This window comes from Sinohyriopsis cumingii, chromosome 2 (assembly GCF_028554795.1).
Source record: "Sinohyriopsis cumingii isolate HCF-2022 chromosome 2, ASM2855479v2, whole genome shotgun sequence".
NCBI lineage: Eukaryota > Metazoa > Mollusca > Bivalvia > Unionida > Unionidae > Sinohyriopsis > Sinohyriopsis cumingii.
In genome coordinates this window covers 16,566,830-16,580,334 of record NC_142962.1, presented here as the reverse complement: position 1 = coordinate 16,580,334, position 13,505 = coordinate 16,566,830, and the positions used below count along the sequence as shown (strand labels likewise).

General features: G+C 36.3%; 1 protein-coding gene across 2 annotated transcripts in view; it reads right to left on the bottom strand.

Moving 5' to 3' along the window:
• The window catches only part of LOC149804381 (anaphase-promoting complex subunit 1-like), a 253,928-nt gene that overhangs the window by 139,457 nt on the left and 100,966 nt on the right, over positions 1-13,505 (bottom strand). For both annotated transcript variants that reach the window (XM_089939582.1, XM_089939590.1), the window contains 4 exons: positions 12,990-13,060; positions 12,225-12,316; positions 4,498-4,646; positions 603-681 (listed from right to left, as the gene is read on the bottom strand). In XM_089939582.1, coding sequence (XP_089795708.1) covers positions 603-681; positions 4,498-4,646; positions 12,225-12,316; positions 12,990-13,060 — 391 coding nt within the window. The remainder of the gene's footprint in view (positions 1-602; positions 682-4,497; positions 4,647-12,224; positions 12,317-12,989; positions 13,061-13,505) is intronic.

Sequence of the window (13,505 nt, the reverse complement as noted above, 5' to 3'; positions counted from 1 at the left end):
TTAGGATTTTTAACGTAGCTTTAACAATTTTTCAGAGATATCACTATGATGTCTGCAGTGTGGAAGTTTATAGTGATGTCTAGCAATGGGATATAATTGCCGCAGACATGTAACATGATGTCCCACCCAGTCACATTATCCTGATACCAGGCCGACCAGTCCTAACACTAACCTCTTAAGGCTGAGCACCAAACAAGGCAGCTGTTAGTACCATTTTTGTAAGTCTTTAGTATGACTCGGCCGGGGTTCAAACCCAAAAAATCCTGCTTCCGAGGCAGATGCTCTAACCAATAGGCCACCAGAGTGGTGATAATGTAAAATTAACAGAGAAATAAATGAGCCATATAATAATATATGGTATGGGTAAGATACAGATATACATTGTAATACTTGGAGTAATTTATGCTTGTAATCATCACTTGAAGAAAAAAGTATCAGTAATGACTATGCTGATACTGCAAACCTAGCCCAGTGTTAATGTGAGACGCCTTAGAGGGAGTAGGAGTTACTCAAAATTTTAAGTATTGGATATAAACCATTTTTCTATGCCTGTGAAAACATAAATATTAAAAACAGAAAATAGATGATTGTCCTATGCTTACCTGCTGGAGCAAGTTTTCGGAGACATTTTTCAATTGCTTGTTCACGGTTCATATGTTTGTTCAACAACAATGCATACAACTGAAAGGGAAATATCACATGCATGTGTACGTAATAAAGCCTTCCTCTAGAAAAAAATATGGCAAAGAATTTAATGAGTGAGAGCAAAAAAAGTTACGGTCTTTTATGACAATTTTAATTCGTATTAGACAATGGAAGACTGATCATCATTATTACATATGAAAGGTTTATTTACCGGAAACAATTACTATTATTTTTAACATATATATCACATGACAAATTATGGAAAATCACTCATTAGTGAATTATTAGTCATATGACAGCAGCCACAGCAACTTATTTTATGTTGGAATCTACTTCAACTGTCTGTAGGCAAGTCTTGTTGTGCACACTGTCTGCATTGCTCTGTGTTGCAAACTTTGTTCAACTGTCTGCAGGCAAGTTTGTTATGCACATTGTCTACATTGCTCTGTGTTGCAAACTTTGTTCAACTGTCTGTAGGCAAGTTTGTTGTGCACATTGTCTACATTGCTCTGTGTTGCAAACTTTGTTCAACTGTCTGTAGGCAAGTTTGTTGTGCACATTGTCTACATTGCTCTGTGTTGCAAACTTTGTTCAACTGTCTGTAGGCAAGTTTGTTGTGCACATTGTCTACATTGCTCTGTGTTGCAAACTTTGTTCAACTGTCTGTAGGCAAGTTTGTTGTGCACATTGTCTACATTGCTCTGTGTTGCAAACTTTGTTCAACTGTCTGTAGGCAAGTTTGTTGTGCACATTGTCTACATTGCTCTGTGTTGCAAACTTTGTTCAACTGTCTGTAGGCAAGTTTGTTGTGCACATTGTCTACATTGCTCTGTGTTGCAAACTTTGTTCAACTGTCTGTAGGCAAGTTTGTTGTGCACATTGTCTACATTGCTCTGTGTTGCAAACTTTGTTCAACTGTCTGTAGGCAAGTTTGTTGTGCACATTGTCTACATTGCTCTGTGTTGCAAACTTTGTTCAACTGTCTGTAGGCAAGTTTGTTGTGCACATTGTCTACATTGCTCTGTGTTGCAAACTTTGTTCAACTGTCTGTAGGCAAGTTTGTTGTGCACATTGTCTACATTGCTCTGTGTTGCAAACTTTGTTCAACTGTCTGTAGGCAAGTTTGTTGTGCACATTGTCTACATTGCTCTGTGTTGCAAACTTTGACATTTCATACATTTTAATATTCTACCTTCATTTGACATCTTTTTCATTTATACAACAGACTCATTCACTCAATGTGAAAACAACTCACATAACTCTTATTAAATCAACAATTTCTGTGAGGCAGATGTATATAATAAAAAGACTAATACGTATGGTATTGAAATAATGTTTAATCATTAATTTGCGTTTTAGATAATAACTAATTTGCTCCCTGGTGCACACAACTCAGTTGCATGATCTTAGTCACTAGTGAATTATTACTGTCTATACTCGCTTGTAAGTCGAGCCAAACTGCAAACAAAAAAGATCCTGATCGGCCATAGCAAAATGTGCCTGCAGATCATGGTCTATTATGTTTGTTATACTGATTACTCCTAACAAACTGCATAGACCCAGACCTGCCAGCACAGTATGCAACATCATATTTGGGTCTGTGCAGTATGCTGTTGGTCTTGTCTTATTAGCAAGTAGATACAGTACTTGACCTAAGCTGCAATAAGTGCTTGTAGTACATTTGTCTTCCTCGAAAGAAACCTTGCTGTAACAAATTCCTGGAGGTTATGGACACTTTAAAGCCACTTATGCAGATATAATATTTTGTTATAACATTTGCCTCATCTTAGTAACAATACCTATGAATCAACTATTGTTTGTTCTAATGAGATATCTCGGTTATTAAATTGTTTTTTGGATGCAGTAAACTAACCACTTCCAATTAGCAACTGCTATTTCACACAAATAAACAGAGAAAGCAAAGCTAATGTTTGCCTTTTTTAAGTGAGATCTTCATCCACATTTCACCAATGAATGCTTTCATGTTCTCAGTACAATATCATCTGGGGCCCCGAGTGACCGAGTGGTCTAAAGCGCTCACCGTTCCGGATCACTGCCATCTCACCTCTGCCTGCGTGGGTTCGAGTCCAAGGCTCGGCTAGCGTGGGTACATGGGAAAGCCTGCCAGTAGCTTCTCGTGGGTCGGTGGTTCTTCCCTGGGTTTTCCAGGGTTCTTCCTCCACCAGTTATACTGGCCACCATGTAGAGCCTATCTTGTGCTGAAAAATGGCGTTAAACCCGAGAACAACAACAACATCATCTCTTTTATCTTAATTTTCTTTTCAAAAAGCAATGTTAAAAAACTATTTTCATGCTTTTGATCATTGTTTGTGTCAATTATTAATTATGCATGTAACCACATTTCAATCCATGATATTCATGCCAAAATAATTCACATTAAGCTGTTAGGGAAATTCAATTGTAGATTGTAATTACTTTTTGGAGGTTATACTTCACCCAAAAAAAGAAAGAAAGAAAGGGCTTATACATCAATATCTGTCATCTATTTTCAAAACTAACCCATTTTTGATGCAACCCTCATTTGCAACAATAAATTCATACAACAAAATTTTGCTGTATCAGATCAAGAAAAATGGTAACAGTTTAATGTCCTTTGAGAGTTTTATACTATTTGGCCCAAAGTAAAATGGCTGTTTTATCGGACCAATTTAAACATTCTAAATTATGATCTATCATGATCTACTCCAGATTTTAAATAAACTGTATAGACACAAGTTAGAGTCTAATGTCCAATATAGTAAAGACTTTAAATGAACATTACAGACACAAGTCAGTCTATAGTGTCCAATCTAGTAAAGATTGTAAATGAACAGTAAAACACAAGTCTGATTCCATAGTGTCTACTAAATAATTTTAGTGATCTGCATCAACACAAGTGTCCACAATGTCCAATCTAATGAAGATTTTAAATGAACAGTATAGACACAAGTTAGAGTCTACAGTGTACACTATAGTAAAGATTTTAAATGAACAGTATAAACACAAGTTAGTCTAAAGTGTGCAATCTAGTAAAGATTTTAACTGAACATTATGGACATGAGTCTAAAGTTTTTAGCATCCAATCTGCTTAAGATTTTTAGTGAACTGCATCGACATGTGTCCAATCTCCTTAAGGTTTTTAGTGAACTGCATCGATACAAGTGTCCACAGTGTCCAATCTACTTAAGGTTTTTAGTGAACTGTATCGACACAAGTGTAAAGTGTCCAATCTGCTTAAGATTTTTAGTGAACTACATCAACATAAATGTCCAGTGTCCAATCTAATTAAAGGTTTTAGTGAAATGCATCGACAAGTGTCCACAGTGTCCAATCAACTTAAGGTTTTTAGTTGACTGCATCGACACAAGTGTTCAGTGTCCAATCTACTTAAGATTTTTAGTGAACTGCATCGACACAAGTGTCCACAGTGTCCAATCTACTTAAGGTTTTAGTGAACTGCATCGACACAAGTGTCCAGTATCCAATCTACTTAAGGTTTTTAGTGAACTGCATCGACATGTGTCCAGTATCCAATCTACTTAAGATTTTTAGTTAACTGCATCAACACAAGTGTCCACAATGTCCAATCTACTTAAGGTTTTTAGTGAACTGCATTGACACAAGTGTCCAGTATCCAATCGACTTAAGATTTTTAGTGAACTGCATTGACACGGACATCTTGGGTAAGCTGGCAGTAAATGGCATTAGTCATCAGCTATATTTATCTGCTATTATTATTATTATTATCATTATCATTATTATTATTATTATTATTATTATTTATATGACATTATTCAGCTATATTTATCTGTCAGCTGATCCAAAATAATAAAGAACATAACACATACATACTGACACAATGTTCTGTATGTTGGTACAGACATTGGGAATGTAGAGAACAGATCCATTTTCCCTTCCCTCCAGACTGCGGATGATCCAGTCCTGAACAGATGGAACCTTCCTGCTGAACACTTGTGGATACTGCATCTTCTGAAGGTCCTCTGAAATGAAAGTGTATCCTGTGTTGACAATTTGGGGCAGCAATGTCTAGAATGATACTTCTCTAACAAATTTTAAATGGAGCTAGACCAAGTGACTGAGGTCCTTAATTTATGATTGACAAAAAAATACAAGGAATTGCTTGATAAATTGCCAAAGCAAGAAAACCAAGCCAACTGACTTGTATAAAACCTTGGTTATTTTTTACATGCATTTATCGACACAATTTCAATACAAATATTGTTTGTTCATTTTAACTGCAATGAAATAGCGAATCTTTCTCACCATCTTTAAGATTCCAGCAGACACAAGTGTGCAATGAAAGACTGATGTGAAAACACTGCTACCTGAAAGTTAAATGATAAAATCCCAACCTTTTACTATTTATGACATACTGTGTTCAAGAATTAACTGCATATGTATTAAAATGAATAAATGTACCAAATTAGCTATTGTCCAATAGAGTAAACATACCATAGTACAATCTACCTTTACCATGGGAATTCCTGCTAAATAAAGAACAAGTTAACCTAAGTGTTGATAATATGTGGCCAATAATCTGATGCCAGGAAATTATATACACACAACAGGAAAACACAAAATCATTAGATCAAGTCGTACAACTTGATTTAATCATTTTTAACATATTCTATACAAACAAACTTCTTTTGGAATTTATTGGATAATATGTCATATTTTTAAGTAGACAATGGACCCTGATTTAAAACAAACATGTAATTTCATATATGCGCATAAATGTAAACAATGATACCACTTAAATAAAAACAAAAAGGTTTCAAAATTAAAAGACATGCACTAATTAAATACAAATAGATGGAAATAATTGCCACTTAAATAATACACTAATAAAGGCAGGCTGTTGGAGATTATGTGTGCCTAAAATGGGACTGGCAGCAGAAAGAAAAATAAAATCATTAGTTTCACTGAGACAGGGGAGGCAACTCAGAGTATTTACCACCCTACCCAACCTCAATCTCCATCAAAAGAAATATATCTGAATACAAAGCCCTCTACCTTACCACAATAACCAACCTCAATCTCCATCAAAAGAAATGTATCTGAATACAAAGCCCTTTACCTTATCACCTAACCAACCTCAATCTCCATCAAGAGAAATGTATCTGAATACAGAGCCCTCTACCGTACCACCCTACCCAACCTCAATCTCCATCAAGATAAATGTATCTGAATACAGAGTCCTCTACCTTACCACCCTACTGGACCTCAATCTCCATCAAGAGAAATGTATCTGAATACAAAGCCCTCTACCTTATCACCCTAACCAACCTCAATCTCCATCAAGAGAAATGTATCTGAATACAAAGCCCTCTACCTTATCACCCTACCCAACCTCAATCTCCATCAAGAGAAATGTATCTGAATACAGAGTCCTCTACCTTACCACCCTACTGGACCTCAATCTCCATCAAGAGAAATGTATCTGAATACAAAGCCCTCTACCTTGCCACTCTACCCAACCTCAATCAAGGTAGCTATTTTCAATAATTATGACACCACTGAACTATACTTCATTTCTGGTCTCATGCTGAGAGGATAAAAAATTTATGATATATGTGTTTATTACCTATACTCAAGTGTCCAAGAGGGAGGAACAATTTGGCATACAACACGCAAGCAAATTCCATTTAGTATGATGTGCATGATGTTATTCATTGTTCTAAATATGTGGGTTTTTTAATATGGTTGTTGTAGGGTTTAACGCCATATTTCAACACAAGATATGCTATACACGATGGCCTGTATAAATGGTGGAGGAAGAACTCAGGAAAAGCCCATAAAGAACCACTGACCCACAAAAAGCTACTGGCAAGCTTTCTCACATACCCATATTGGCGGAGCCCGAGACTCAAACACATGCAGACAGCGGTGAGACAGTAGTGATCAGTAACAGTGAGCACTTTAGACCACTCGATCGCTCGGGGCCCCTTTTAATATAGAGCTCTAAGGTTCAGTTGGAAACCAATAAAGTACCTATGAATCCAATTAAATACGTGTTTTGAATATGATGCTATAATATTACAATGAAAATGATCTACAACAAGGCAATGGATCAAGAACATCCACATGCAGGCTAACAATGAATTATTGTTTCGTATCTATTCACATTAAGTTTTACGGTAACAATTTGGCCAGACTCACTGCCCCAGTCTCCATACGAAGTAACTTGTGGTAAATCTAATTATACCAATGGTGAGAAATATCCTTTAAGATAAATAAACCCCATCATCAAGTTTCAAGGTTGAACATGCTACAGTGTCAGAACTAACAATCAAACATATAACATAATCACTTGAGTGTGAACAGTGAGTCAATGTGATATGCTTTTGCCTGCGATAAGCCATACCCTTCATTATGAATATGTCCTAGAAGTTTCATGAAACAACAGTGTCAGGGATATCAAAAATACTTCTTTAATATGCTTACTCAATTATTATACATGTATGCTAAAAATTCCACAACTTTGCAGATCCAGCTATTCAAGTTAAATGAAATATTAAACACATCTTTTGGCCCATTTTAGCAATACAAGAGCTAAAGTATCATCTGGTTACTACAACAAAAGATGAGCATAGTCTCCCTTAGGATCAGTGCTAAATCCCATCATTCATGCTGTTCCAATAAAGTAACTGCAGGGAGGGTTTGGGAAGAAGTGCTTGTATTATGTTTGGTTAAGTATTATTGAAAAAAATACTTTAATCCAAATATTTCTTTCTTCTTCAAATACATTACCTGATCATAATACAACAAAAGAGTCAGTAAGAGGTGGAGGAGTTGCATCATCTTACCATAGGGCTTGCCTAGCTATAGTAACCAAACGTATGTGAAGCTGAGATCCAGGCAAGGGTTAACACAGATCAACAACAGTATATTCCTGCAAATCTAATGGAGGAAGACTAACCCACCTCACTATGAAGCAGTTAAATGACCCGTAAAGGAAGTCTGATGTTTTACAGATATACACCATAGATCCCACCAGGTCTAATTGAGCTCTTTAAGATGAAACCAGAGAAATGTCTTATCAGACCTCCATCCCACAACTTGAATGAGGTAGGCCAGAAACAGATACATTCAAATGATAAGCTAGTGGTGACTGCCATTAGCTACTATGTGTAAGAAATTTATGCAATCATGAAATAATCCCTTATTAGCTGTGAGGTTAATCCAACAGATTAATGAGAAAACAGCCTTAGAATAAAAGATGCCCCTTCCTTTTAAAGTGAAAAGAACAAGTGAGGTCTCCCACCTGAGAGAGAGAGAGAGATAGACAGACAGAGATAGAGAAACACAGTGTGTGTGTGAGATTTGGATTTTTTGAAGCTTTAACAATTTTTAAGTCATATCGCTATGATGTCTGCAATGTGGCTGTTTATAGTGATCTCTAGCACTGGGGCATCATGCCACAGACACGTAGCATGATGTCCCATCCAGTCACATTATCTTGACACCAGGCTGACCTGTCCTAACACTGAACTCTTAGTGCTGAGCGCCTAGTGAGGCAGCTGCTAGTACCATTTTTATAAGTCTTTGGTATGACTCAGCTGGGATTCGAACCCATAACCTCCCGCATCCAAGACAGACGCTTAACCACTAGGCCACCAGAGCAGTCCCATCAAGAGAGAACCTGAACCTATAAATAGGTCAGGTCATTCAATAAGGCATGAATTTCAGTGATTCTGCCTGCTAATGGCTGGGTGACTACAAAGTGGGTTTGATACAAATGATGAATCTGTGAGACTTTGGGGAGTGGTGTTGTAGAAAGGGTGCCTTGTTAACCAGCACAAAACCCAAGAATAGGTTCCATACTGGAGAAACAGCAAAGGCATTTGGATGAAAGAAATCAAAATTGTTAACTAGATTCGAGAAAGGTCCTTGTTCTGGCGTTTATCCTCCCTCAAAACAATTCAGAAATAATGAACAGTAGTGCTTGATTATTCTTCAGGCTACATTCTTATCAAAAAGCCAAAGGAAGAACCACAGTATTTGTGGAACTAAAGCTTTTAAAAGACATATTTCTCTGCTCACACCAGTGGAATTCACAACAACAAAAAGCCTTTTTTCCAACAGGATTTTAAAGTGATTGGCCTTCTCACCAGAGCAATCCCATCCCCTACTTGTTTGCAACAATGTTTCTTACTGTGGGCTTGTTTGATGTATTGATATCAGCCATGTGTGTAGGCTCTATGTTTCGGGGTTGCAATGGAAAACATGCATGCATGGAGAGGGCATTATTTCCCCGTGAATATTCACCACTAGGTTCAAAAGGTCATTGATCCATGGCTTTTCCAACATGAGGGAAGCAATCTGGATTAGTCTATGTGCACATTGGGAATCAAAGGGTTTCAGGAATGACACATGCATCAAAACTGTTCCAGTTCAATTAAAGGGCATACACTGCCCAAGCCTTTGATCTCTGACTGGCTGGGCAAAGGTTGGTTGTCTCACATTCTACCTTTCTGCAAGGAGGTCCATAAAAAGGTCACAGACAACTGGCACAGACTTAAATGAAGACCAATGGGTGAATGGAGCATCATCCTGTGTCAATCAGTTGATTCCATCTGAACAGGTACTCCACTATGACACTGTAATGCTTGGAATGTGACATCATCAACAATGACACCATCTTAGAAAACCCAAAGAAGAAGACAGAAATTTGGTTTCCCCATGTCTTCAGAGATAGCAGTGATGTTGGAAAGAATCATAATGTCCATTCCAGTAGCATCTCTTGCATGCACTGTGGTGATAGATACTGGAGTGGGATGCCCAATATAAACTGAGAAATCCTCCTATTTGCTGAAATGGGACCTTGTGTAATTTGAAACTTGGATCATGTAGTCTAGTGCATTAAGTTTCTACCACCACTGGAAGAGACAGATCATCTGCAGTGCTGTTGTGAACAAGTATCCCAAAATGAGAAGATATACAGCTGCATCTAGCAGACATGATTTTGGTCTTCCATAAAAAAGCTGACAAAATTTTAAGGGGGGTTTGGAGGTCCTCCCTCAACGGGGTCTTGAGGGGCAGCATATAATGGACACTATATTAAAAATATTTGCTCCAATTTGGGGGGGGTTCAAAAACGCACTTTACACTCAAAAAAACTGCTCCTGGTGCAATTTATGATCATAAAATAAACCAAAATAATCATATGAAAAACTAATAAACTTTCCAAAAATGTTCAACTTGACATCAATAATTTCACAATATTTATTGTCACATGAATTTGTTTTCCAATACTATTGATGCTGAAGTTATTTCATGTGCATGTCAGTGTTTATATTGTAATTAAGTCACAATAATTTCTCAATTTTTGCAGCAAATATATTATACTACTCTTGTCATAACAAATCTGTAAAATAAATACCCATGTACATCAACTATATACAAAAAATCCCTTTCATTCACTTGTCTTTTTCTCCAATGGACACAACCTGTTGATATACCAGTCAAGCTCTTTTTGCAACTTTGGCAAAGATTTCTTTAGCCTTCTTTTTTGTCACCACTGACATTTTGGGCTCAATGTGCAATCGTTTCTTTTCCTTCTCAATGAGAGCCTTTTTCCTTTCAAGCTGGTGCTTGTATTGGTGACATGCAGTGTGCATATTCTGACAGAGGGCTAAATCTGTTCTCTCATGCAAGAATTCTTTCTTCTTATAGTGATTAATTACCCTTTTCCAGATGCCTTCTGAGCTTCAATTTTTCCGTATGCAGCTTCTTTTGTAGGTGCTGTTCCAAACTCTTCCAACTGCGATTACCGCAGAGCACAGGTCACAAAATGCCAGTCCTCTATCGTTCAATTTTCTTATAAACTGACCAACTAAATTTCCATCAACTTTTTGCTCCAGCCTTTCCCATTTCCATACATGTTTTTAAACCTTTATCTAAACGTTTTGTGTCATGGTCTCTCTCTCTCAACAACTCGGGACACCAAGTTTTGCAAGCATGCTTCTTCTCTCCATTGCCATCAGTTTCCATTACATAAAGATTCACTGGATGAACTTAAACCTTTGACCAATCAGAATACTCTTTACGGGAATCGTGTGCTAACTAATATATGGAACAAATAATTTACAAGGGATTGGAGATGATATAAAAAACATATAATATCAAGAAAAATCTGATTCAGGTCAGGAGAAAAGCGGAATTCTGCTTTAAAATGGAGAAAAATCATGTCAGATTGAGAAGACCCACGGAAAAAAAAATTCAAAGGCTCAAATCTGACTGAGGTAAAATCTACATGACTGGCAAATTTGATTCCGAGAGGTTTTAACTCCATGTCATGATGAATGAAGAATAAGACTGGATTTGTTCTTGTTGATAAAGAATCCATGAAAAAACAAGAGAGACTACGTATTTCACACTTTTGTACAAAAGACTTCTGCTTTTGGAAAATGTCATCCATTAATGACAGTGATATGGAAGTGGTTCTAATCTGTGCCATGTCCATAGACCAGACATATTTAATTGTCAAAGTGTCATTGTAGTCCCATAGTTATCAAAAGCCCTATCATGACAAGCCATGAAGCCTTTAAAGGATTAGCAATCATGGATACACATACTCATGGATTGAACTCTTCATCTGTAGTGAAAATCTACACAATACTAATACTGTCATAATGAGAGATCTTCTCAAACAGCTTTCCCTGTATCACAACAGGTACTGCCCTAAATCGTCCATCTGTTGACCTACAATACGTAATGGCTTGAGTGAATGAGGTATTTCTTTTTTTAGGTTTATTTGCAGTTTTTCCTAATGATGAGGCTGTAAAAATGCTTACTCTTTTTTTGCAGCTAATTTTCAAAAAATTATTTACATGACAGGTACTGCCTTAAATTGTGTCTGTCAAATTACAATATGTAATGACAGATAAACAAGGTCTTTGTCTTGTTCTCTTTGATGTTTGCATTTTCTAGATGAGTTTATTCTATAGTTATTGTAAAGGTCTGTATTTTTGTTATTTTATTATACTGAGGAAGGTAGCTGTTTTTAAATATATGGTACTCTGATTATTCAAAGACTTCATCAGACAATAATACAACTTCTAAATTGCATCTATGGATGATTACTCTATACTGAAAGTACCTTCCCTTGATTCCAAGCATATTTTACTAGAACAGCACTGATGGTAAATAACTTCTAAAGTTGCCACATAACAATGAAACACAAATTGCCTGTAAAACAATATAAAGTATTAGTTTCTATGCACGCTACGAGTTCACAGTCCCAATGAACGAGTTCAATTAGCGGGGGTTATAAAATGGAACTATGCCAGATTTCCATCAAAGATGAATAAAAGCCACAAAATGTGAAGGATATTAATTCAACAACACAAAAAGCTGTTCATCATAGAACCAAGATAGACACTGAAAAATTCAAACTGCATGCAATCTTGCCCCACAATTCAATGCTTTTACAAGATTTGATTTACAAGTGTGACAATATGAGGACTGAAGTCTACAGCAGGGAAATACAAATACATTGTATTTAAATAATGAAAATAAATTATATACTGTTACTTGAGAAACAAGTATGTGCTCACCTGGTGTCACCTGGTGTACATCATCCACAGTATGAAACAGATGGGGAAAGTCTCTCTGGTAATAATCCATATAAAGGTCGGATTTCAGGTCACTAGAAAGTAAGAATGACTATTAATCACACAGAATTATATTGTTCAGTTTAAAGACAGATACTGACACCTGAACAAAAAAATTAAGCATTATTGATTTAGTCCAAGCTGACTGTAAGAACTATTTTTTTTACTTATGAAGCTTTATCTAAATTATGTAAATGAAACTTTTAAGAAAAGTGGTGGTAGGTTGCCAGTCCCTATGTGTATTTTCTCTAAATTACATATCAAAAAATGAGCACGGATCCACATAAATATCTTAAACAGTAGTGTATTACTGTAATTTCCTTTAAATAAATTCTTTCAATTCTTTTGATTATTGAAAATTTTGGTAAGTGTAAGAATTTACCTTAAAAAAATGTTTAGCTTAGGTAGTTCAACCTAATATGAACATTAAAACAGACATTTACAATGCAAAAGCAATCAGTTAAATTAAGCAGCCTTCATAAACTAGTGGTATGTCTGCAAAACGCAGTCACCTATCTACCATGCAGTAATGTACAATGTATTTGACATTCAGCAGTTTTGTGGATACCATGGCAAGTGGAAAGGCGATACCCATGGTTATCTACCCTACTCATACAAAATCAAAAACTGTCACACTTAGAAGATACTCCCATAACCTTGAACATGAAGAATAAAGATATGGATTAATGACAGATGTCTCTTTCCTACCTGGCAAGATGAAACAAAAGCGGTACAAGTTGTTCCATCTCATCTAACAGTAAAGTGTTTAGCTTCATTTCCTGGAATGTGAAATGAATGCAGTAATAATAACAATAACAATAATAGTATTAACCTAAGCAACTCCAATGGCTCGCTACTGCAAATCGTCACAAGTTTGATTTCATATCCCAATTCCCATTCCATACCCCTCACTCACACCAGACAATGACCCTAGGGTAATAACATGAAAGCCATCATATATTATGCTTCTTCTGGTTCTAACTGCATATATATAAAGTTAGATTGAAAAAGTAAATCTTTTACTAAATTGTTTCTCTGAAAATAATCATATTTTTGTAAAGGATAGGCTCTTCAAAAAGCTTGATATAAAAGTTAGCCAACTGCAGGATTAAGGCACTCTAAAGGACAATGCTGTTGATGTACCAGTCATGGAAAACTCACCCCTCTTACACCTTCAAAGTGGAAAGTCTCCTAGGTAATTCCACCTCATCACACAAAGGTCTA